At 41.8% G+C, this 25,718-nt stretch overlaps 1 protein-coding gene across 3 annotated transcripts in view; it reads right to left on the bottom strand.

The window, feature by feature from the left end:
- PLCL2 (phospholipase C like 2) overlaps positions 1-25,718 on the bottom strand; it is a 323,803-nt gene that overhangs the window by 49,634 nt on the left and 248,451 nt on the right. For all 3 annotated transcript variants that reach the window (XM_027872451.1, XM_027872449.1, XM_027872450.1), the window contains exon 5: positions 1,332-1,407. In XM_027872451.1, coding sequence (XP_027728252.1) covers positions 1,332-1,407 — 76 coding nt within the window. The remainder of the gene's footprint in view (positions 1-1,331; positions 1,408-25,718) is intronic.

The following is a 25,718-nucleotide window of genomic DNA, read 5'->3' as shown; positions in this document are numbered from 1 at the left end:
TGACTGAACATCAAAGGTCCCTTTTACAGCTCTAAATCCTCAGTTAATAATAATAATTGTAGTTAATAATAGCTGACAGTTATAGAGTTATAGAGCACCTATGATGGCCCAAGCACTGTGCTCAGTGCTTTAAAGAAACGATCTCATTTGTCATAACACTGAGTTGTAACAAAAGCTTGTTTTAGGATTCATTTTTGTTCTTGTTTTCAGACTGGATGTTCCTACTGTACCCAGACTGGAAGTACAGAGCCACTCACAATCAGTCCCAATAATGACTGTTGCAGAATCTTTAACCTGCCCTACTTTTCCCACTTGGGCTGGTTCAACCTCCTTATGCAGCTGTCACTCCCTGAGGGCTCCCCAAAATTATGCCGGACTTAGTGAGGACACCAGATCAGCTTTGGCTTTCCTGCAGCTCAGAACTCCGGAGCTCAAGCAATCCACCAAGCGTTGCCTCCTCAAGCAGCAGGGATTAAAAGCACGTGCCATCAGCAGCCAGTCAGGCTTAGTTAACATACCACCTTCTCCTCAAAGGCAGCAGAATTCTTACATACGACAACAGCAAATCCACACAAAAACTAGGGATTTTACTGCTCTGGTCAGTGGTCAGCACACAGTAGGTGCTTAATACATGCTAGCTGACTGACCCTTTGATTAGAATGAATCTTTAAAAAGTTGACACCTGAAGCAAAATTTAAAATGCAAAGAAAATCCTAAAATGTAAAGAATAGTCTTTTTGCTTTTCCTGGATTAGGCAAACTTTCTCAATCCTACCCCTCCCCTCAGTTTTTACAATATGGAAATTGGGTAGGTTACGTTTATGGTATAGGAGAGTGAAGTCGGATTTATTTATCACTGTTCAACACTCCCTACACATTTGTCTTCCAGATCTGCAGTAGAGAATGAGAAGGCAAAGTCTGAACATCAAGTCAATCACATCAGCATTTGAAGATGCAATAGTATTTCAAACTTTGAAACCTTGGTAAGAAGTTAGCAAAGGTTGCAATGAGTTCAAATGCTGCCGAACTCTATTTTAATATGCTATCACTTCTTGGCCATTCACTGCCAAGCTGTGGGTGGCCTACCTTCCTTAATATGTACCAGGAAATCCTGGAACACGAATTCAAGATTTGCCAGTGTCTACTCAGGGGAGAGAAGAGGATTGCTATTCTCCTCCACATAGATGCAAAATAGTTTTATTTCCTTCTGAAATTTCTTGGTGGAGTTAAAAAATAAGAAACCGCAGTATTCTGGACAATGCACAGGACAGTGGCCACAACCTTATTATTATTATTATTATCATTAAGACAGAGAAGCCAACTGGCACTTACCCGTCTTCTGACACTGTACGATCTTCTCGTAGACGGAATCAGCATTTTCAATTAAAGTCTTGATGGTCTGAATCATCTGTATGGGGAATATCCAGACATAACGATTAACTCTAATAACTGTCTAGTGTTCTATATTATAAGCCCCTGATACATTTTCACCTGCAAAAATATTGTCTGGGGCTTTTGATCTGAAATGTCAGTCTGAGTTTAAGGTTTGCAGTCTCCTTTGTTAGAATCGATTGAGTCAAAGACTGTGAGGTCCCCGTGGAGACGTGCCCACTGCTTTCCTGTGGTTACAGGTGCTTATAATGTCCTCAGCTAGAATACAGACAACATAACCTTGAGGCAGGAGAGGAAGGTTGAGTTCAGTGTCTCAGCCGGCAAAGCTACAGATAAGCTTGCATGGCTGGTGACTGGAGATTGAAAACGTCCTTTTAAATCATGCATGGTAACAACACTGTCAGCGTTTAGGCCTAACACCTACGCATTTCACACAACTCAGCCAAACGGCCTTTATTGAAAAGCTGAACGTGCTCTATTTATGACTTGAAACAAAGATGAAAAATCCCATGTGTTTGGGGCTGTCATGAATAGTACTGAGTTTTTAAGAATTTGATCCGAAAGCATCTTGACGGAACTCAAGATTGCAAGAAACCAAGGTTGAAATTATTTTTATATTTAATTGGGAAAAAATAAAATGAGCAAATTATAAAGAGTCTTGAAAAAGAAAGATGTGACTTGTTGTTCCAAAGGTCACTCACTGGCTTATTTTAACAAGAAGGTGGATGAGGAAGAAGGAAGCAGACCGAGCCGGCCCAGACCATGATAATGCAACAAGTTATTTTGTTCACTGGAGGAAAAAAAAGTCCTCATGAAGACGAGCTGCCTTCCTGACTCTGAAATCACAAGCGAAATGAACTTTAACCAGCACCCTCAGCTATTACCTGCCCTGTCCCAAACGAAGCTGCCAATTGCCAGCCCATAGATGTTTCATCTGATGAAAACACAAACAGCACAAATGATCTGCAAAGCTTCAGTGGGTCTATTTGTCCATCATACATCATGGTCCACAGAAGAGCCCACATTATCTTTGTTGTTGCTTGTTATTCAGTCCTTTCAGTCCTGTCTGACTCTCCGTGACCCCATTTGGGGTCTTCTTGGCAGAGATACTGGAGTGGTTTGCCGTTTCCTTCTCCAGCTCATTTTACAGATGAGGAAACTGAGGCAAAAAAGGTGAAATGACTTGCCCAGGGTCTCACAGCTAGTAAGTGTCTCAGGCTGGATTTGAATTCAGGTCCTCCTGACTCCAGTCCCAGCAACTCTGTCCACTGCATCACTTAACTGCCCCTCCCTGTTTATACTGATCTCTTCGCATGTTAAATTCTCTAGAAGAATGTCAACTCTCTGAGGACAGGGCTGTTTCATTTTTGTTCTTGTACATCCACGTCCTAGACCAGTGCCAGGCCATGTACATGGTAGACCCTTAATAAGTATTTGTTGGATTGAAATGGACCCTTTCGAAAAGGACATTAGACCCTCAGAATATAAGAACGATATCCAGGACTTACGTAGCATTTTAATGTCTGTAAAGCATTTTACATGTATTAACTCATTTGATCCTCGTAACGCCCAGTGAGATAGGTGCTATTATTATCCCATTTTATAGATGAGGAGGAAACAGACTGAAAAAAGTGACTTGCATAGGAGCACACAGCATATAAGTGTCCAGGGCAGGATTTGAACTGAGGTCATCTTGAATCCAACCCTCTATCCAATGTTCAAGCCACCATCACTTGCCAATCAGTCTGTCGTCAACATTGACTAGGTGCTCACCACGTTCAGAACACTGTAGGAGGCTGTGAAAGGAGTTTTATAGTCGAAATCCCAAGGAAGAGGTTTTAATTTTTTTTTAATTTCATGTTTTCAAATGGGCTTTTTAGATTCTGATTAATTTCCTGTGAAATTAAAGCACATTAATCTGTGCCCTGGCATATCGGATAGGCAATGATGGAATGGACATGAGAAGAATGAGAATGAGCTCCTTTAGAACAAATCTGGCTATGCTCTCATTAAGTCATGATCACACCCCCAAATCAACACCAGGCTTTGAAAGCTTGTCTGGGTTTCAATCAGGCTGAGTGGAGCCTGTCAGAATGGGCACCAAGGCACCACTCGATCTCTCCTAGCAAGTGTCATCCGTCATGGGCCCAGAGGACTCAAAGAAACCCAGAGTCACAGAACTGCTCCTTGGTTCCCTATCACCTCGAGGCTAGAATCCAAACTCCTCTAAGCCCAGCACTTAAAACCCTGCATCATCTAGTTCCCATCTACCTTTCCAGGCTTTAGTCATCTTACTCCCTGAGGGAAATGTATGGAACAGTCAAACTGGCCTAATAAGTGTTTCCTGAACTCGATGGATCAGCCTCCCTGTTTGTGCTGCTGCAGAGGCTGCCACCAGGCACTCCATCCCCACCCTTGCCCCAGAGCTCCAAGCTTCCTTCAAGGCTCAGCCCAGGTGTTCCTCATAACAACAACCACAACAGTAATAGTAGCTGACCTATAGTACTTGAACAAAAGCCTTTCCCAGGAGTACCCATCTTCTTCCTCTTAAAACTCTCTCCCTCTTGAAGCTACTTTTAGTATTCACTCATCTATGGACATGTTGGCCCACCAATAGCCTCCCTGAGCACAAGCATTTTGTATCTCCAGTGACTAGTGCACATAACAGGGATTTTATAAATACTCATTGAACTGGATTATTAAGCACCTTCTGTGTGTAAGGTGTTGTGTTTGTCACTGAATAGAAATCTGAGAAAGGTGTGTTAGTCAAGATGGCCGTATCTTGGCCAGCTGCCAACTCCTGGTCCAAATAAGATATTTGTAAAGAATTTAGCACAGTGCCCGGCATACAGTAAGGGCTTAGCAAATGTTTCTTCTCTTCCCTTTTCAAAGGGTTCTGCCTATTTTTTTTTTTTGCCCTCTTAGCTCAATCAACTCCCCCTTCCCCCTTCCCATCCTCCAGTAGATGTGACTCATCCGTCCACATCGTCCAGCAGGAGCTATTGACAGTTCTGAACCTTCCCTCACCTGATTTAGGTTTTACTTAGAAAAGCCTTCTGGAGTAAGAGCTCCAAGAAGTGACTGAGTGGAACCTTGAAAAAATGCAGCTCCCAATTTAGGGCTTTTGCTGAAAATCTCTATACTGTAACTCCTGCCATTTGGAACACATTGCAGGCTTAGAAATGGGTCTTTGGCTTTGGTGATTAAATGTGGGCTCACCTGCCTACTGCCTGTGCTGAACAATTCTCCCTCTGTGTGCTAATCCAGTTTGGAGGCAGACTTCCACTCCTTCGTCCCCATTGTCTTCCTCCGAAGAGGAAACAGAGCTAAGCGTGTTTTTTGTTATTGATGTTATTGTTTTATAAATATGATTTCCTGAAGCCCTGCTAAGGTCATTGGACTCCTGGCCTCCAAGGTCCTCGCTAATGCTAAAGCTATGATCCTATGCTCTTGTTCTCTGTGGTTGAATTAAGTAGGAATCTAATAGTTACCACAGTAGAGAATCAATTACATTAATTTAATCTAATTCTTTAAAATGCTTATTAAATAATCTATTATGTACAACATGATGCTAGGTACTGGGTACCAAGACAAAAACACAACAGTCCCTGGCCTCATGGAGCTTACATTCTAGCAAGAAGGTACAGAAAGCCTGTATGCAAGTAAGACAAAGTCCATAAAAAGTAAGCATAAAACGATTTCAATAAAGTTATTGTTCAGTTGTGTCTTCGTGATCCCTTTTGGGGTTTTCTTGGTAGAGATATTGGTTTGGTTTGCCATTTCCTTCTCCAGCTCACTTTACAGATGAAGAAATTGAGGCAAACTGGGTTAAGCGACTTGCTCAGGGTCACCCAGCTAGTAAGTGTCTGAGGCTGGGTTTGAACTCAGATCCTCTTGACTCCAGGGTGGGCGTTCTATCCACAGAGCCACCTAGCTGTCCCAATTTCAAAAGAGAGGGTGTGCCAATTACAGGAGGGATCATGAAAGGCCTTGTGTAGAAGCTGGCACCTGGGCTGGGCTTTGATGGAAGGTAGGGATTTTATGAAGCCCAAATGAGGAGTTAAAATATCTCATTTTCTACCAGCCAGTTTTGCTTTTTAAAAAAGTTGCTTAGAATCTCATTTTTAAGTAAAAAGAGAATCACGAAGTAGATACTGCTTCAAACTCTTTTTTTTTTTCAGAGCTTGTAGTCACTGAGGTTTCAATAGCATTCTCCCCCAGTAATGATGGCTTTCTTCATTTAGTACAACTAGTCCAAGGAAGCTGGACTAGGCCAAAGAGAACATCTGGAGAGATAAATAAGCAAGGAAAACAGACATTCTTGTGTAATCTTGTTTCTTTGTGTATCTTACTTTCACCTCAAGAGCAGCATGTCTTTATAAGCAGAGGGTAGTTTCCCCAACTCAAGCATGCATCCTCTCTAACAGGATGGGCACCAGTGCCTCTGCCAAGAGCTTTCCTTGGTGTGAGCCCAATCCACACAAAGATGCCACGGAGATGGTTTGCCTTAATGCCCCGAGCCTTGGACTAACATCTCCTCTAATGGACTATGTGTTAGTGTAGAGGACTGGTACATCTCAATTCCTGGAATTATGTTAAAAAATAAACTAGGGAATTAACATAAACCAGAAGGTCAATTCACGAACATCATTGGTTGCAACACGGAGCTCAGAGAAATGAAAAGCCAGAAGAGTGGGGCAGAGACACAAATACAAAACTTCCATTTCAGTTTTATTTGAACTTGCAAAAAAAAAAAAACAAAACCCCAAAAGCATCTTGCATCAATCAACAGGTTGTGTTGTCAAAAGCAACCCTGGACTTTGACGTAACAAGAAGTCAAGCCTCCATTTTTGTAAATAAGGTGATCAAGGAGAACAGAATGACTATATTTCTGTAGATTTCCATTTGGCCTCTTTCTTCAGAATGTGAATGCCCAGTGGATGAAGCACTGGACTGGGCGTGAGGGAATTTCTGGGTCCTCTACTCACCTCACCCCCATTTGCTCCTCAATGACCAGAGCTTTCCAATATGGTTCCTGGAGGGCATGGTCAGTTTCACTTTTGTCAGTTACACCTAGCACAATGCCCGCTACAGAGTAGGAGCTTAATAAATACTGGATTGATTGAGGTAGCCCAGCTTCTTTCTTTTTACTGATTGAGAAAGAGAGGCCCAATGAGGAAATGTGTTGGCCACACAGAAATCTGGAGTGGTGGAACTGGAATGTGGATTCAGGGCCTCTAACTCCAAATCCAGGGGTCTTCCTACGTTGTCACACATTGTTTTGTTTTATTTATTATCCAGTTCTAAGGAGTGCTTAAAGCAAAATTGTTGCAAGTAAGAAAAGCCAGCTTTGAGAAGAGGTTTGCTTATAATACTGGTTTGGCTACTCTTTAGTATTTCAAAAATTTGAGATTCTAAGGCTGTGGAAATTCCCTTCACTGCTGGTGGTCACAACTCATCTCTAACTTTCGTTTGCTTAGTAGATAAATCCTAGAGAGTGTCCTGATGTTTACTGGTTAAGTAACTTGTTGAGTTAATAAGCCTCGGAGGCAGGATTTGAACTCTGGTCTTCCTGACTCCCATTTCAGCACTCTATCCCCTTTTATGATGGTTCTTTCAAGCTCATAAACCCTGGATGTTTTATTTAGCAAGCTCAAAACCCTATAGGTTAACTCCCTGCTGGTCGTTGGATCCGAGAGACAAATTCATTCTTCCTTTCCCATATAGATATCTGTTTGTTTTAATATAAAACCTGATCACATTTGAGAAAACAGATGAAGTCAGCTCACATCACTCTTTTACAGCCAAGTATCTGGCACTAAACGGGATGCTTCTCGTTTGGAAGAACGGGCAGGATTTGTATTTACTTTATGGGTCATTCTGTTCTGAGTCAAGCTTCAACACCCAGAGGACCACGAACATGTGAGATATTATTTTAGGTAGGCAAACTGCACGTTTAGCAAAATCAGTAGTAACAGTTGCTAGAGGCTGGTAGCATTTACACAGTGGCAAACATCTGGATGTTTGGAAACATCTACATTTTTTCCATTTTCATCAGGATGTTTGAGGTCATGAAGACAAAGAAGAGAACCAGCCATACTTCAGAGAGTTCTTAGTATTTTTAAACCAAAAAAGCCACCCCAGATCTCTTTGTACAAGAAATAAGAATGCCTCCATCAAATGATTTTCTTGCACACTCATTTCTAGATGCACAATTTTCCCATTGTCTTTTTCAGTCCTTTACCCTCTTCGAATCCTATTAATCATCCCTGTAGGATGATGGAAAGACGGCCACATTTTTGAGTCAAAGGACTGAGTTCAAATCTCCTATCCTGACACTAGCTTTGTAAACCTGAGCAAATCACTTAAATTCTATGTGCCCCTAACAGCTCCCTAGGCCTTGGGTCACAGACCATTGTCATTTGCTCTGTTTTGGTGGGCAGAGTTACTCAAGCTGTGAAAATGATTGTCTATGTCTTCCAAGGGGGCGTTGGAACTTCCTAGTGTACAGCCAGTTGGTTTAACCCGTGGGTCAGTGGGCCAGGCTTGGTGGGAATGACAAAAAAAATTTAAAAATCTGAAGACCCTTCTAGTCCATTTCCCTGAACCACTTATTCAATTCCAGGGCCTTTTGGTCACACCAGTGTTTACAGACGGAGAACCCTTCTGGATACACCCTCTATGGAGCAGAGGATTTCCACGTTGCTAGGTCTATTTCAAGGCCCCAGTTGACTCAGAGGGGATCCCAGGAGAACCAGGACCAACTTTGTAGGACTGAGCAGATAAATTTAAGTGCCCACTTAAAAGAAGTTTCAGAAGAAAGGAGTGAATTAAATCTGGTATGTTCCTAAGCTTCACTTTGTCCAGTGAAAGCAAAATGCACTATCTGTACCACTCAAATTTCCCAGGAGACTGCGGGCCCTCCTTTCTACTTTGTGTGGTGTGTAGCTCTACTCCGTAAATCCACTTCCAAATGCCAGTCCTGGGACAGAAAAGAAAGAAAGTCCATTGGGAATATCCAAACACTGATGCTTTCATCGGGGTCATTCTTGAGTAAAAGGATCCTTTTCTGGGCTGCTCACAATACCACTTACTCTGGGGGTGAAGAGTCCCTTACACAATAATGGAGGGACAGTGTGCCTCTGAATTGGGCTCCAGAAAACAGACTTCAGGCACTAAGTAGATCTCTGAGAACAGTTAAGCCTCTTAAGATGGTGAAAAGGTATAAGAGCCAGTTCAATATGGAGGCAGAATTCCCCAAAGGTGTGGGCAACTTCATGAAAAGAACTCAGCTGTGTGTTGCTGTGAGACGTTGCCTCCCTTGGATTAGGGATGGCTGCCAGCCTTTCTGCTGTCCAAGGGATGCAGAAGGGAGGGGAGGTCCAAGGATTGGGGGGTCCCAAATTATAAGTTTCAACGTGGTGGAGTTATTCCTTAAGCTTTCAGCGCACCATCAATAGTTCCATTCATGGTCTTTTCCCCCTCTCCCTCTCCAGCCCTCAGCACTTATAAAGTAGTCATTTCCAGAGGAACACTGTCCCAGTTTCTTCATGAAATTTCAACCTTGCCTTCACATTTTTACTATGCAAATAATGAGAAAATGGGCAAATAATTTATTTTCAGCAATGACCTAACATAACCTTGGGGGAAGTCAGTTAACTAAGCATTATTTGCCTCATCTGGAAAATGACAGGGTACTAGACTGATTGACCTCCAAGGTGATGCAGCTGTGACCCTCTGATCTGTTAGGAAAAAACACCACTAATATTTTCAAATCAAATCAACAAATTTTTATTGGGGAGACTGAGGCCAAATTGTGGAGGGCCTTGAATGCCAGGTTATGGAGCAGCGGGGAGCTACTGGTGTTTTTTGAGCAGTGCAGGGATATAAATCAGAGTGGAATTTTAACAAAATTAATCTGGTAATAGCATATATGATAGACTGGGGAGAGACTCAACAAAACGTGACCAGTCAAACCAGTCAAGAGTCTATCGGATTAAAGAATGGGTGGGTAGAGAGACATTGGCTCCATTCACAGAAACAGGGGAGTGAGAAAGACAGTCCAGGTTATGGGGGAGAAAGAGGTGGAGTCCAGGAGCAAGACCAGTTATCTGAGAAACCTTCAGTTGGAGGGGACGCCAGGGCATCTAAGTGGAAATTTACAAGAAATCATTACAGATTTGGAGCTGCAGCTCCAGAGAGAGATTTCAGTCACCCACCCAGATTTCCTAATTAAAGCCAGGGGAGAGAATGAGGCCCTGGAGGGAGAGATCAGAGCAACGTAATAATGCAGAAGAACCGAGAAATGGATCTTAGACAAAACTCACATGTTAAAGAGTAGGGAGAAAATTAACGAAGGAGCAGTCAGAGGGCAGCGAGATTTTATATAAGCCAAAGTCTTCCAGTGTCCAAAGAGTCAAGGAGAAGGATGACAGGGAAGGCTCTGGGACGTGAGGGGTCTTGGGTTTATCATCAACCTACTACGCGGCCTTGATCAAGTCACTAGCCTTCCTTTTCCTCATTCCGGGTATGAGGGTATTGGACTGTGACTGAGAGCATGATTGTCAGAGGCCCTAAGTTCAAAGCCTGGCTGCTAGTTAGCACCCGTGCGACTCCAATTCATCCATCTGTAAAGTAAGGAAGCTGAACTCCATCAGGGGCTCTTTTGGGGGGTCACTCTGACAATGGAGTAAAGCCTATGGACACCTCGAATCATGATTTTAAATGCACAAAGCAAAAGACGTAGGATTACAAAGGAAGCCAGTTATATTGAAATACAGTTAAGACATTTTTAAAAACAAAATCACGGATCCTGGGTTAATTTAGTTATTTAGGCATTTGGTCTAAATGATCTCAAGGTCTCAATTTAGCTCTAAATCTACAATTCTCATTGACTTCTCAAGTCCCTTCTCGTTCTGATGGCACATAAACAGACAATTAGACAGTTATTGGTGGCCCTAAAGAGGGCAAATTTCAAGAGAGAAGCAGATTGCAAGATGACAGAAAGGCGGCGTGATATCACAGTGGATTAAAGGCCAGGCTTAGCATCAAAATAACCTGCCTCTGTCACACACTGGCTGTGTGATGCTGGGCAAGCCAATCAATCCAATTGATTCATTAATCAACAAGTGTTTATGAAACATCTACTGTGTACCAGGTCCTAGGCATATAGACTGCTGCCATTAAGGAGCTAATAGTCTATCAGGGGAGACGTATGTATGCATACCTAGATATAGAATATATACAAAATAAATGGATATATATATATATATATATATATATATATTTTTTTTTTTTTGAGCAGTGGGAGGGATAAAGAGAGATATCACCCAGAAGGGCTGGGTTTTAAAGGAATCCAGGGATTCTAAGATGCTGTGGTAAGGAGGGAATGAATTTCAAGCATACGGCACAGCTCGAAAAAAGCACAGATGATAGAAATGGAATATTATGTGTGAGAGACAGCAAGAAAGCCAGTTTGGCTGGACCCTAAGTGCATGACAGGGACCCAAGTACAATAAGGCTAGAAAGGGAGGCCGGATCTGGGTAGGAATGGGTACTTTTTGTTGAAGTTGCTGTTTAGCTTTATCTGACTTTTCATGACCCCATATGGGGTTTTCTTGGCAAAGACAGTACAGTGGTTTGCCATTTCCTTTTCCAGTGGATTAAGGTGAATAGAAGTTAAGTGACTTGCCCAGGGTCACACAGCTAGAGAGTGTCTAAGGCTGGATTTGAACTACTCCAAACCCAGCACTCTATCCACTGAGCCATCTGACTGCCAGGAAAGGGTGTTGCTTGTCTTTCCTTCTGGAACAGGACCAATGACAATAGGAAGGTGATGTCCTGACCTGCAAGTTAATTGGATTTAACTAACTGCCTAATTGGAGTCTGAGCTAGCAAACGAGAGATTCAGTTAGTGAATCTCTTGGTGTGCCCTGCCCTCCCCCCAAAAAAACCTCTCTGATGGCTAGAAATTACAGAGCAGGTATTTCCTTGCATAGATAGAAGGTAGAGGGAGTTTCCTCCCTGGGAACACCCTACACCAATGAATCATAGGTCTAGAATTTTTTTTTTTAAGCAAAGGTAAGGCTTAAAATCCTTCATTGACATTTTATAAGAAGTCCCTTACAATTAATCATAACATGATTTTATATATATATATATATATGTATAAAACATTATATATAAAACATTATATATAACATCATATATAAAACTTTATATATAACATTATATAAAACATTATATATAACAACTTTGTTATATTATCATATACTTACATAATCTGTTATATATATTATATAAAATTATAGGATAGCTTTATTCATAAATACAAGGGGTTATTGAAATACCTATTTCAGGGGGCAGCTAGGTGGTGCAGTGGATAGAGCACCAGCCTTGGAGTCAGGAAGACTTGTGTTCAAATCTGGCCTCAGACACTTAACACTTACTAGCTGCGTGACCCTGGGCAAGTCACTTAACCCCATTGCCTAGCCAAAATAAAAAAAAAAAAACCTATTTCATGCTCTAATTTCAATTATATTTGTATAAAACTACCTCAACTCTGTACTTGGACAAATAATAACATCTTTTGATTATCACTTCTTGCCAGAGAAGAAGATAACAATAATAACTAACATTTATATAGCACTTACTATGTGCCAGGTATTGTGCGAAGTACTTTATAATTTATTATCTCACATGATTCTCACAATGACCCTGGGAGGTGGGTGCTATTATAATTTCCACTTTATAGATCAAGAAACTGAGGCCAACAGAAATTAAGTAACTTACCCAGGGCCACACAGCTAGAAAGTATGTGTGGTTAAATTTGAACTCTGGTCTTCCTGAATCCAGGCCTAGTGCTCTGTGCACTATGGCGCCACCTAGCTGCATCAACGATACAGCAGGCCTTGTCTATCTAGAATACATCATTAAATATTTTACTTTATTAGGTGTTTTCAGTGGTCTAAGGATCCAACTGCAGGGAACCAAGAAATTCCTAATGTTCCAGCAGGCTTGAGATTTTTTCGAAACTTCATGTCAGCCCTCAGGATGGACTGGATATCACTAACCTTTCATCTCACCAAACCAATGAGATTGACTAGGACAGGAATTTTTAGACAAGACTAACAAGGACTCTGATCTCATATCATCTGTATCGCTCTGGGCAACTTTTTGGACTAGGAATACACATATCCACACACATGCACATAGCATGCACACACGCAGCCTTGAACCTCAAATAACCAGGACGCCAGTCCCCACTCTGACCCGGTGTGGTCATGCAACTCTGGGCCTTAATCTTATAGGGCTCTAAGGCAATTCTTTAAGATTATAAATTGCTGAGAAGGTGCCAACCTAAAGTGAGAGGAGTTTGCTTACCTGGGAGGTCCTTGTCCTTATAGCAACAAAATCCAGTCCCTATCTGTCTGTCTGTCCATCCACCCATCCATCTCTCTCTCTGTCCACTTGTCTGTACATAACACACATATATCTATATATTTTTTTCAACAGAAAAAGGACTACCAACAGTCACATGTCTGTTGTTCCACACACTAAATCAGAAAGGCAATGTGGCATTGTGGAATGCATAACGTTTCCAGAGTCAGAGGACCAGAGGTCAGTTCCTGTATGTATGACCTTGACAAAAGCCCCTTAACTCCCCTGTACCTCAGTCTCCTCATTTGTAAAATAAAGGGGTTGGACTTCAAGGTCTCTGGGGTCCCTTCGGGCTCTAGATATAACATTCTATGTAGATTATGTATACATATATGTGCATATATGTACATCTATATGTTTGATATACATACGCATAAATAAAAATCTCCTCTTCAAATTGAGCTAGAGAAGGAAATGGCAAACCACTCCAGTGTCTTTGCCAAGAAAGCCCCAAATGGGGTTGCAAAGAGTCAGACATGACTGAAAATCACTGAATAGCAACATAGATGTGTGTGTTATATGTTATATACACATATATGATATATGTACATGACATGGTGTGTTTACATGTATAAGATATATAATGTGTCTACGTATCTGTGTGTATACATATATACACACATACATACATACATATATATCTTCACCCTTAGAAGAGTCTGTACTTGAGGGATAAATAACAATCTGTGTGCTTTGTTTCAGAAACACTTGGGTAATGCCATATCACATTGCCAGATTTGTTATCTATGAGAAGATCTGGGCTGCTTCTACCCAGCACCCAAACCACCATTAAATCCAATCAATTCTAGGGGGAGAATCCATGAAAATGTGGCTAGCACCCACGCTGTCAAAGCAGCCAATCCCCTCACTTAATTTTTCACTTTCAATGGGTTGTTTTGGCATCCTCTAGACAGCCTGTTTATGCTTTTAGGAATTTCCCAGAAGCACTTCCCAGAGCTAGCCACTAGAAGTCCTTAGTAATACACAGGAGTTCAGATGTGAGAGAGAAAGGAGGGAGGTGAAAAGAGATGAAGGGGTGAGAATGAAAACAAAAGAAAAACAACATTCTGTAGGGTGGGAAACCAACCAAGGAACACAGTGCATCAGAAAATAAGACAAGCAATATCACATGGGGCGAAAGATAAGTGAAATTCAATCAGCGACAGATCAGGAGGAATTAATCCTAAAAGGAGGAGGATTTCCATCTGGTCCAACAAGAAAAATCTCTTAACAGGCAGTAGGACTAAGGAACCACAGCAAAGAACTAAATAAACTATGGAAAATAATAGACTTTTTCTTCCTAATTTCATATATTCTATTTTTTCCCCTAATTACATGTTAAAAAAATTTTAACATTTGTTTTTAGTTGTTTTTTTTTTAAGTTTTGACTTCCAAATTCTATTCCTCCTTCCAGTAAAGCAATCAGCTATAGGTTATAAATATGCAATCATGTAGAACACTTCCATAAGATAATAGACTTAAAAAAATGTAACCTACACAGAGAAGTGTGCTTCCTCTATAAAATGAAGGGGATAGACTAGATCACCTCTAAGGTCCCTTTCAGCTATAATTCTAGGATCACCCTGATTCCAATGGGACTGAACATCTCTAAATGTCTACACCAGGAGAGACTTTTCTTCTGTGCACTTAAATGGTAGAGGGGCTGATGAGACTCTGCTATTCAGAGTATTCTGGATAAAAACACAAATCTAAATAAAACAGAGATACTGATGACTCCTTACCATGTTTAATGTGACATAACTAAGACTAATTGTAAATTTTAAATGTCTATTCCTATTGTAAACCGCTAATAAAACACGGGCAGACTTGAAACGCGTAGAATTTTACAAATATTTTCCCTCAGCCCTCCATGGCAGCTCTGCTGAAGGGCAGGTTTGGGACTATTCAGGAAATGAACAGAATTTCAAACAGTTTAAAAATGGTAACTGTTAATGCTTTGATCGTGCAGGGTTTGCGGTGGGGTGCACTGCATTTCTCATGCAGAAAAGGCAAACTGCTATAAAAGCAGGTAGAAAAGTGAAGCCACACTGAGCATGGGGAGGCAGCACCTCCTGCCGTGAGTGCCAAGGGTCGGTTTTAGAAGACATGGGTTCAGATCCTGGCTCTACTCCTTACTCCCTGTGTGACCTTGGGCAAATTGCTCACGTGGCTGGGCTTCAGTTTTTTAATTTGTAGAATGAAGGGGCTGGACCAGGTGATCTTCGACATCTAAAGCCCTAAAGCTTGGCTCCTATGGTTGTTCAGAAAACCCATCCTAAATGCAAGCTCATTACTTACATCCTAAGGATCTTACTCTTCCCTTGACATTTTAATTTATATTTATGTGTGTATATATACGTATACATGCATGTGTATACACAGACATGTGTGTACATATATTTAGCTCATATTTATTCAGGTTTATGTGTTGAATTGTAATTCTTTCTAGTCTCCCTATAGAATGTAAGCTCCACGAGGGCAGGGATTGTGCCTAACACAGTGCCTGGCATAGAATAAGACAGAGATAGGGACAGGAACTGTAATTCCATTGTTATAACAAGAACTCCAGGATGAGGAAATTCCTTCTGCCAGTGGAGCACCAAGGGGTTAACCATTAATTATTTCCTATTTATCCTCTATATAGCTGGCTTTGTACATAATTGTTTGCATGTTTTCTCCCCCATTAGACTGTAAGCTCCTTGAGGGCAGGGGCTGTCTTTTGCCTCTTTGTATCCTCAGAGTTTAGCACAATGTCTGGTGCACAGTAGGTGCTTAATAAATGTTTATCGATTGATTTGTCAGGATGATACACCTAGTTCGTGTCAAAAGGGATGCTTGAACTAGCATCATTCTGGCTCCAGGGCTGGCTATCTCTCCAGGGCCACAAGAGTTGCTTAACTAATACTAGTTGACCGATTGGTTCCAGTTCTATCACCTCCTTTATGCATCTTGCCCATAGTAGTGTTTAGTACATTTTGACCTTTCATGGATTTATGATTTTCCTGGTGTTGCCCCTCACCAGTGAATGTTGTAATTCCTCTGCTCCCGTTCATTCCATGTGATTCTCACTCATTCCATTCCATTAGCCCTCCATCCAGGGTCTAGGGACCTTCTTCTGGTTCCACAGAAGACTATATAACTTTTAAAAGATGTAACATATGCCCAGAAGTGGGCTACGGTTTCTTCATCTATAAAATGAAGGAGACAGACTGGATCACCTCCAAGGTCCCCTTCAGGTATAACTCTAGGATTATCCTGATTCAGATGGGCCTGAACATCTCTGGATGTCTTGACCAGAAAAGCGTTTTCTTTTGTGCATTTAAATGGCAGAGGGGCCAATGAGTCTCTGCCATCCAGACTTTTCTGCAGGAAAGAACAAGTCGAAAATCTCAGGGCCTTAGAGGACATGTAAGCCAATGCCCTCACTTTGCAAATGAAAAAAGCCCAAGGGCCAGAGAGTGGCTATAATTTGCCCAGAGTAGGAAACAGAGGATCCAAGAATCAAACCCAGGTCCTCCACCTTCAGATCCAAGGTTTCTCAGTGAAGCTCACCGGCTGTCCAGCTGTTGTCTCACTTTCTTACAACATGAATGCCCCACTCCCACCCCCATTCTTTTCTCATCACAGAAATCCTTCGTGTCACCCTTTCACTGCAACTTCTTCATAAAGCAATGCAACACCCTACTTCCTTTCATCCAGATAAAACACAGAAACGACCAGGGGCTTGGTGGGTAGAGGACGTTAATGTCTTTTTGCTTCCTGATCTCTCCCAGTTGGCCTTTTGCAAAACCCTCTCATGCATCCTGGTCAGTGTTTGTGAGCCCAGTTTTCAAAGTAAGGTGACCTTCAGGTCACGTATAGAAACCCAGTCGCTTCATGAAATTTTGTCCAAGCTTCCTTTCTCACGTGACATTTTTTAAACACCCTCTTCTACCATTTATTGTAAAATAAAATACATATTTATTGAATATCTTCATAAGCTCCTGGTCTTTTAAACAATTCATAGGGTGGTTGGGAAGAATATACTTTGTAAAACCCTAAAACATGATTTAAATGTGAGTAGTGTAGTTATACTATACTATTAGTCAATTACTACTTATAAGTTCAAATCTAGCCTTAGGCACACACTAGTTGTGTGATCTTGGGCAAGTCACTTAACCACTGTTTGCCTCAGTTTCCTCAACTGTAAAACGGGGATAATAACACAAATCTACCTTGCAGGGTGGTTGTAAGGCTCAAAGGAGATACTATTCGTCTCTCAGCACATAGTAGGTGCTAATTTTCTTCTCCTTATAGGGCAGTTGCTGAGCCCATATTCACTGAAGAGGGTAGGAGGTGGAGGATATGGTTTCAAATAACTTGAAAGGGAGAATTTTTTCCTAGCTTTCACTTCACTACCCACCCCACAGTTACATCATCAATCTTTCTTCCATATTTAATCTTTCCCTATCTTCTAGCTGTTTCCCCACATGCCAGGGCAGTCCTTCAGGCATGTTCCACACAGACAGACATGTCATCCTTCTTCTCGGGCTTGGGGGCAGTACTAGGGCATCTCTCTCCAATCTTGGTGGATATGTGGCTACCTTGCTTGGAGGATGCTTTCCTGTCTCCAAGGATACGCTTCATGCAAAACTCTGGCCTCTTGAGACAGGACTGGGAGCATGAAGAGTGTGTAATGAGCAAGACGGCGGCTTCTGCAACCTGGGCGCTAGACCAACACGCTCCCCTCCTTGATGGTGTGTTAGGTGTGAAACAAGTTCACGCCCCCTGTACCCTTAAAAAAACCAACAAAACCCTTTCCTTGGCCCCCCCAACTCCTTGAGACGCCAGGCCATGTCTTTCTTCCTTTCCCCGCTCAACTGCCCCCAAAGCCGTCTCTACTCTCTGCCTCACCACCCCACTCACTTCTCAACTGCGAATCTGTTTTTGTCCCCACCATCCTACTGTCCCTGCTCTCTCAGTGGACCCCGAGCACCAAATCCATCGTAGACACGCCACCAGCCTGAGTACGCAGGTGTGAGCACACTGCTTCACTAGGAAAATGCCGTATCTGTCACATGGTCATCTTTGACTGCCCATCTAGAAGGTGCTGATCTCAAACTGCCACCATATCAAAGAAATAATGATCAACCCAGTTAATTGTTTGGCTCATTAACTGAATTAATGAATATTTTTAAAATGCTATTATGTGCCAGGCTCTATGTTGGTCAACAGGGACATAAATACAAAAATGAGTCAGTCCCTGCCCTCAAGGAATTTATATGCTATAGAGGTGGGGGGGGGGCTTACAATATGTTTACATCTAAGTAAATGCTAAATATATTAAAAATAAATACGAAATGATAGAGGGGAGAGAAGCACTAACAAGTGGGGGAATCAGGAATAACCTCTTTTGTGGGGGGGGGGGGTTAGGCAATGGGGTTAAATGACTTGCCCTGGGTCACACACACCTAGTAAGTGTTATGTGTCTGAAGCTGGATTTGAACTCAGGTCTTCCTGAGTCCAGTGCCAGTGCTCTATCCACTGCACCACCTAGCTGCCCCCCAGGAATAAGCTCTTGAAGGAGCTGACAAGATGAGCTTGTATTGAACTTCTAGGGCACAGAGGCTGGCCTCAAAGCTAAGAAGACCTGGGGCCAGTTAAATCTCTCCTGACGCATCCGGGATGGGGAGCCCTGGGCCCATCACTTAACCTCTCAAAGATCCAGTCAGCTCTCCAACACTCCATATACTTAGTAATTATTACTTAATTAATATTTATAAGTTCAAATTCAGCCTCAGTCACTTGCTAGCTGTGTGACCCTGGGCAAGTCACTTAACTTCTGTTTGCCTCAGTTTTCTCAACTGCAAAATGGGGATGATAACAACACCTACCTTTGTTGGTAGGGCTGTCATGAGGATCAAGTGAGATAATATTTGTAAAGCTCTGAACACAGTGCTAATATTCTGAGTTGCAAAAATGGTGCTGACCTGCATCGGTAAAGGGAGTTTTCTTACCTGGGAGTCCTTTATACCAACAAAATCATAGGACTAGTTCCTTACTTCTAGCTTATATTATATGGATCTATACATCTCTCTCTCTCTCTCTGCCCCACCCTCTCCCACCTCTGTGTCTCTGTCTCTCTGTGTTTTTGTCTATGCGTCTCTGTCTCTGCCTCTATGCTAAGATACTGTGCATTCTTGGCAAGAGGAAGAAAAGGCCTGGCAAGGACCACCTGCCCCCCTCAAACCCCACTCTAGGACATTGTTCAGAAGCAGCTCACACAAAGCCCCCCAAACTGAGCGGCTCCTACATTGGCCTGCTTCCTTCTAGTATGAGAAAAACAGCGTTTGAACCCATCCACCCTGATTACTCCAGTCTGAAAGTGGTTCCCTGAGAGCCAATGATGAACTCCTGGCTTCTCCATGAACCCGTTCAAGTCCCCAAGGATTAGTCAGGACCCCGACAGCCCTTTCAAACCACAATTTCTAAATTAATTAAAAAATTCAGAGGCTAAATGTAAATGAAGCATTCTACTACTTTTATTACTGTGTACTTAGAAGGAGCCTTCCCTCTAAGGAGTTCAAAGTGATTTACAAACTCCTAATTAACAGAGAGCAGTTTAATCATCCTCCAATTGCGTGACAACCTTACTTTCTGGGTATGACACCTCCCTCTAATTGGGGGCTGAGAGATACAGAAGACAGAGGAGTTTATCTTTAACAGCTTTTGTGGATGGCTTATCTGTGATGGAGGATCATGGGGAGAGGTGGGGGCGGGGCTTGGATGTGCACCCAGACCGTCTGTACGCAGACTCGGCGTTTAACCAAGGGATTCTCCACCACCTCATTGCTTATCACGGACATCTCTCGGCCATATCTGTTCAGGGATGTTTGGGGCGTTCATCTCACAATTCATATTTCATAATCTCCCCCAAGAGGGAAAACAAGGTCAACAAAGCAGTGTGAAACCTTAACTTCTCCCTTTTCACTTCCCCGAGGACAAATTAATCATTTGCCTTTACAAAGTGGGGGTGGTAGGCCCACATGGAGCTGAGGGCAGCGTGGGAAATTGTGCTGGCTGAAAGTTCATCTCAAGTTTATGCTGATGTTGTGATGGACATTAATGAGATAGGAGCTACTGCCCACCCTCCTAGAATCTATGAAATACTAGTGAGGTTTTCCCTAGTATCCAAACCTCCAGACCACTGGGTGTATACATATGATAACCCAAGTCTATCCCCAAGACTCACCCTCCTGGCACATCTCTGCCCACATCCCTTGGTCACCTCCCTAAATCCATTAGAATTGCCACTAAGGTCATTCATACAGAGCATAAACAAGTACCTGGGCACACCCGTTGGGTACACTCAAATGAACCTTAAGCACAGGATCCTAGATTTCACTAAGGAGCCAGCTCATGGCTACACATGGGGCCACTGCAAGGGTATAGAATGGTCAGAGAGCCACAGAATAGACCTGCAACGGACTTCAGAGGTTATCTGGTTAACTCCCAATCAATGCATGGATGCTGCTGAATCCGTCCTTTATAAATAGAGCTAATATTTATATTGTAGTGTGTTAAGGTTTGCAAAAATTTTATATATGTGGTATGTATATATAAGTATGTATGTATGTATGTATGTGTGTGTGTGTGTATGTGTGTGTGTGTGCGTATAAATCTCATTTGAGCCTCAAAACAACTCTGTGAGATAGGTGCTAATATTATCCCCAATTTACACATGAGGAAACTGAGGTTGTCAGAAGTTAAGTGACCGGCCTCGGGTCACACAGCTGTCTGAGGCAGCATTCAAACTCGGGTCTTCCCGACTCTTGAGTCTAGTGTTCCAGCCCCTGTATTACCTAGTTTCCCTGACAAAAAGTCATTGAGTATCTCATTGAAGATTTCTAATGACAGAGAACTCACTCTTCCCCAAAGGAGCCCATTCCATCCATTGGACAGTTCTAATTTTCAGGAGGTTCTTTATAATGTTGGAGGAGATCTGCCTCCACGCAATTTCTATCCATTGGTCTCAAAGGATCATGGACTGCTAGGCCTTGAAGGGGCTGCTCCTTGAGATCTTTAAGCAAAGGCTGGACGGCCATTTGTTGGATATATTATGGAATGGATATCTGTCAAGCATGGCTTGAACCAGTTGGCCCTTTACCCATTGAAATGCTGTGATTCTGTAACTGAGAGACTTCATCTTGTAGATAAAGCCACTTAAATCCCAAGTTCTCTGATCCAAGACCAAACAAAACAAATCTAATCCTTTTTCCACATTCAACTTTCCAAATACTTGCAGAAGGCTCCATTCCCTGCCCCCCTCTCCCTCTTCTCTTCTCCATATTAAAGAGCCTAGACTCCTTTATATGTTTCTAATTGTTAGCATACCTTTCATTTACTCCCTTTGGGCTCATCCTAGATTGTCTGGGTTCCTTTTTAGAATGGGACACTCTGAAAAGCATACAATGCTCCAGCTGTAACTTGACCAGAGCAAAGGACAAAAATGGAGACCGGGGATGTTGCAACACACCAAAGAACATCTCACCAGTATATTCGGAGGGTGGAGAAGCCAAAGATTGACTCTGGCCTGGGGAGGGTTCAAGAAATAGTCTTGGCCCTCTGCCCCATCAGAAGACAACACAGGCAAGAAAGGGAGGCTGGTCAGCTAGAGGAAAGCTCTATCGGGCTCCCAGTCTCTTCACTTTTCCATTTATTACTTTCCAATGGCTTTCAGTTACCCAAAGTCTCTAGCTTTCCCCCCAACCCAGTAATTTTATTACTACCCACTTCAATCTACCCTATGCTCCAGAATCTTGTCTTCGCTCCCCACTCTAGGAACTCAAAGAGATCTTGGAAATCAATTGGCACCGCTCCCTTGTTTTACACATAAGAAACTGAGCCCCGAGGAAGTGAAATGATTTGCCCAATGTCACACAGGTAACAAGTAGAAGAGAAAGGATCCAAAGCCAGGGCTCTAACTCTGAAAAGTCAGCTCTCTTTGCATCCCATCACACAGCTCCTTAATTAACCAGTCAGGGTGAATCATCACCAGCTTGCTCTCCAAACCTAGGAAAGCGACTAACGGGGGAGACCCCTACTCTCCCAGCTACCCCCAGAAATGCTGGGATTGACTGAGTAAAAGTCACACTAATTACAGTCACTTAGGTGAATTGCTAACCAATTAGCCCTAATTACCAGGCAGCACAATAATGATTATACATATTTATGTATGAGGTTCCCCTGGTTACAAATTTTACTTAATTACTCTGACATGAGACTCCATTCACATATGCTCGGCCTTCATGGCCTGTCATCCACCTCACAAGGGGAACGATGGTTACCATCACCTGCGTTTTTAGGGCAGAAATAGGTAAGAAGGGAACGTGGGACCTGAGGACACCGGTAGAGGGCACTAAGGATATAATGTCCCTCTGAAATGTTATAATGCGGCCCATCGGGAAGCAGGGAACGAGGACAAGGACAAAGCTGTTCAACAAGAGACCAGGATGCTTGGCATATAGTCAGCTAGGCTAATCAGGGAGATCTGGGTTCAGATCCCAGCTGTGTGACCCTGGGCAAGTCACTGACAATTCCCTAAGACTTATATACTAAGTCACATATAATCAGTCAATAAGCATTTCAGTGCCTACTACGTGCTGTAAATTGCTGGAAAAGGTTCCAAATACTAATGAAATCATACATCTGTGGACTATTCCCATAATGATAAAAATGAATTACAATTCAGTGTTCCTTAAGATATCCTATTAGTATATTATTTGTCCAACTTTATCGATGACTTTTGATTTGTATTCCAGGAACACTTCCCAAAATATTCTTCTACTCCTGCCCCTCAAGAGAGAGAGAAACAGAGAGGGACATAGGGAGGGAGGGAGAGAGAGAGGGAGGGAGAGAGGGAGGGAGGGAATGAATAGCAATAATTGTCGTAGTAAGTCCATAAGAGAAATCCGGTAATCAACAACTCTATAAATCCGACTTTGGTGAAAACCTTCTGTACATTCTGACCAAGTACAGGGCTTGTTTTAGAATCTCAGCTCCAAGGCAGTAAATGTTATTCCAATCACATTTGATGCCCTAACCCACTAGAAGTGGCATTCCAATCATAATTACCTAACAGAGTCTTTGATTCTATCCACAAAGAGAAAACTCTCTCATTACTGTTTGGTATTAGAGGATGTGACATCCTTAATCAATCATCTACCATTTATTAAGTGCCTACTATGTGCCAGGCACTGTGCTAAGTGATTATTAATGATAATAAGGGTGATGCCATTAAGCGTCTCTCCCTCCAGCGTGATAGGCTTTACCGCGTTGATTACAATTCAATTTTATTCAATTCAACAAACATTTAGCAAGTACCCTCTATGTGTCAGCTAGGTGTTGAGGATAATAAAATTTTTTTTTTTTAATGAAGCAGTCCCTGTTCTCAAGGAGGGTGGAATTATGAGGAAAATTGGACACGTGGATAACCGTTAAGCTGAAAACACTTCTATTTACTGGACTGAAGATGAAAATAAATAAAAAGGCTTCACGGCTACATACCATTTAGCTTATACTAACTATGGCAGGAGAACATTTTAAACTGCTTACCATGTTCTTTGAAAACTAATTGGTAATTAAGCTTGTAGAGTCAAACTTAACTCTTAACACATCATATTGTCCACCCACTGAGTTTACTGCTAGAGTAATTTTCTCACGGTTCGGAATTTTAAACGCTCTAATTAAGTTTAAAAAGACTTAGAATCCATTATTAAATACTATTTTTATTCCTAGCAAATTCATGTGGTAGTAAAATCAGCCTTTTTCATTAAATTAAAAATGGTCTCTGGGGGAGGCAGGTGGTCTTAACTGTTTCAAAGCAATTCTGGGGACTAGAGGCAGGTTTGAAGAATAAAAAAGGGACTATTCAATCGAAGCGTTGGAAAGAACAGTGGCTCCCAACGAAAAAACAATGAAGCAGATGTGTGGAACGTGAATTCGTCCTGCAAAACTTCAGAGTGGGCTCAAATGAGATTAAAACGGAATTGGGAAATGTTTAACATTATAAATAAAAACATAATACAACATAGATAATGTGAATTTATAGTTTTCTAAGTCAATATGCAACCAGCAAGAATCTATTTCTTTTTGAGTTTGACACCATGCAACAGATGATGGCCAATTCAGTGATGCCGTCCACTGATAATAAAAATGAGAGGGGGTAGCCAGAAAACATATTTACTGATTTTATGGGTAACTACATCTGGTTATCTGTGGAGACACAGAATGTTCTTATCCCTTACTCTGCCTTTACATACATGAGAATTGAGGGGGAAGGGGCAGAATCTTATAGGATGAATAGACATTGCTTGTGTTATTTCTCATACTAGAGTTAAGGTAAGGTCAGCGATGTCAGTCAAAATAAGATGGGACCCATCAGCTATTAATATCAAAATGTTCCTTGCAGCAATATTTCTATCCATGAAAAAGTGACTGCATTATCAAAAAGTCTTTAGAAAAAAATTTTGGTGCTTGGATGGATTTGTGATTTTTTAAAAAAATTGGAGATGAGTAGAACTTTTTACAGCTATAGTTAAGGGGAAAAAAGCAGAAAATATAGATTTTTCTCATGTGAATTGGTTTTAGAATAATTCCTAGTACCTAGGAACTAGATTTTTTTATGTTATTCTTACTTACCTTTTGTCCATATTTAGTTTTATTCAATCATTTGTTAAGAGCCTGCTTTCTACAAGGTATTATAATGATTATAATCATAATAATAATAACTGGCATTTATATAGGACCTTAAGTTTTTTGAAGCATTTTACATACATTACCTAAAGGAAGATTAGCCTACTTATTGAAAGTTCCCATTTCAAATTGCTATTTCATTTCCAGAGAGGTTTTATACACAAGAATAAATCAGAAAGCTTGGCAAAGTTAGGCAGTGTATCACAATGAGTGAGTCTGGAGCTCCCTAGCTGTTCTAATTCCCTGGGCTATTTTCCAAATGACCCTACTCGAGTCCAAGGTCACATGCAACATTGTCCAGTCTCTCCTCTGAAAAAACCCATGCTGCTATCAGCGACATTAAGAACTGGCAGTGATAACTTGAGTTAAGGCTACTCCTGCTCGATAAGTCTCATAGTCGGAAATTCCGACAAAGAGCATGTGATGGGATAATTGCAAACCATCCGGCTATAAAGCATGTCTAATTTAAATATTGAAACCACTGGGATAATAAGTAACAGCCGAAAGATTGTCTGTTTTGTCCAGGCTTTATCACTATCTTTGAGATCCCAACAAAAGAAAGAGATTTCTAAATATCATGTCGAGCAGATGCATCTACAAATTACCCCCTTCCCATCTCAGTTTAATTTTAGGCATAGATTTGAAATGAGTACAGAATTTTACACCCTGCAAGGTTTGGCTCAGCAGATAGAGGGCTGGGCCTGGAGTCAGGAAGATGGGTCTTCCTCAATTCAAATCTTACTTGTTGTGTGACCCTGAGCAAGTCATTTAACTCTGTTTACCTCAGTTTCCTCATCTGTAAAATGAGCTGGAGAAAGAAATGGCGAAGCACTCTAGTATCTTTGCCAAGAAAACCCCAAATGGGGTCACGGAGAGTCCGACACGACTGAAACCACTGAACAACAACAAAAAAGGTTTGGCTTGGGAGCCTCTTCCAAAATCCACTAGCTCCCAGTTTTGAGTGCTCATCGCCATTTCCTCTCCCCACCCAAAAAACAAAAACAAATCATAGCGTTTAAAACTAAGTAAGGCCAGAGAAGCTTGACCCCTTCATCTTACAGATGAGAAAGCTGAAGCGTTGAGAGATCATCCAAGTAAAAAATGGCCAGGTCAGTTTTTAAACCCAAGTCCTGTGGTCTTAAATGTAGCACAAAT

The sequence above is a fragment of the Vombatus ursinus genome, unplaced genomic scaffold (genome assembly GCF_900497805.2).
Source record: "Vombatus ursinus unplaced genomic scaffold, bare-nosed wombat genome assembly UNPS02014799.1, whole genome shotgun sequence".
Taxonomy (NCBI): domain Eukaryota; kingdom Metazoa; phylum Chordata; class Mammalia; order Diprotodontia; family Vombatidae; genus Vombatus; species Vombatus ursinus.
Note: the sequence above shows the minus strand (reverse complement) of the source record. Positions and strands in the feature narration are given on the sequence as shown.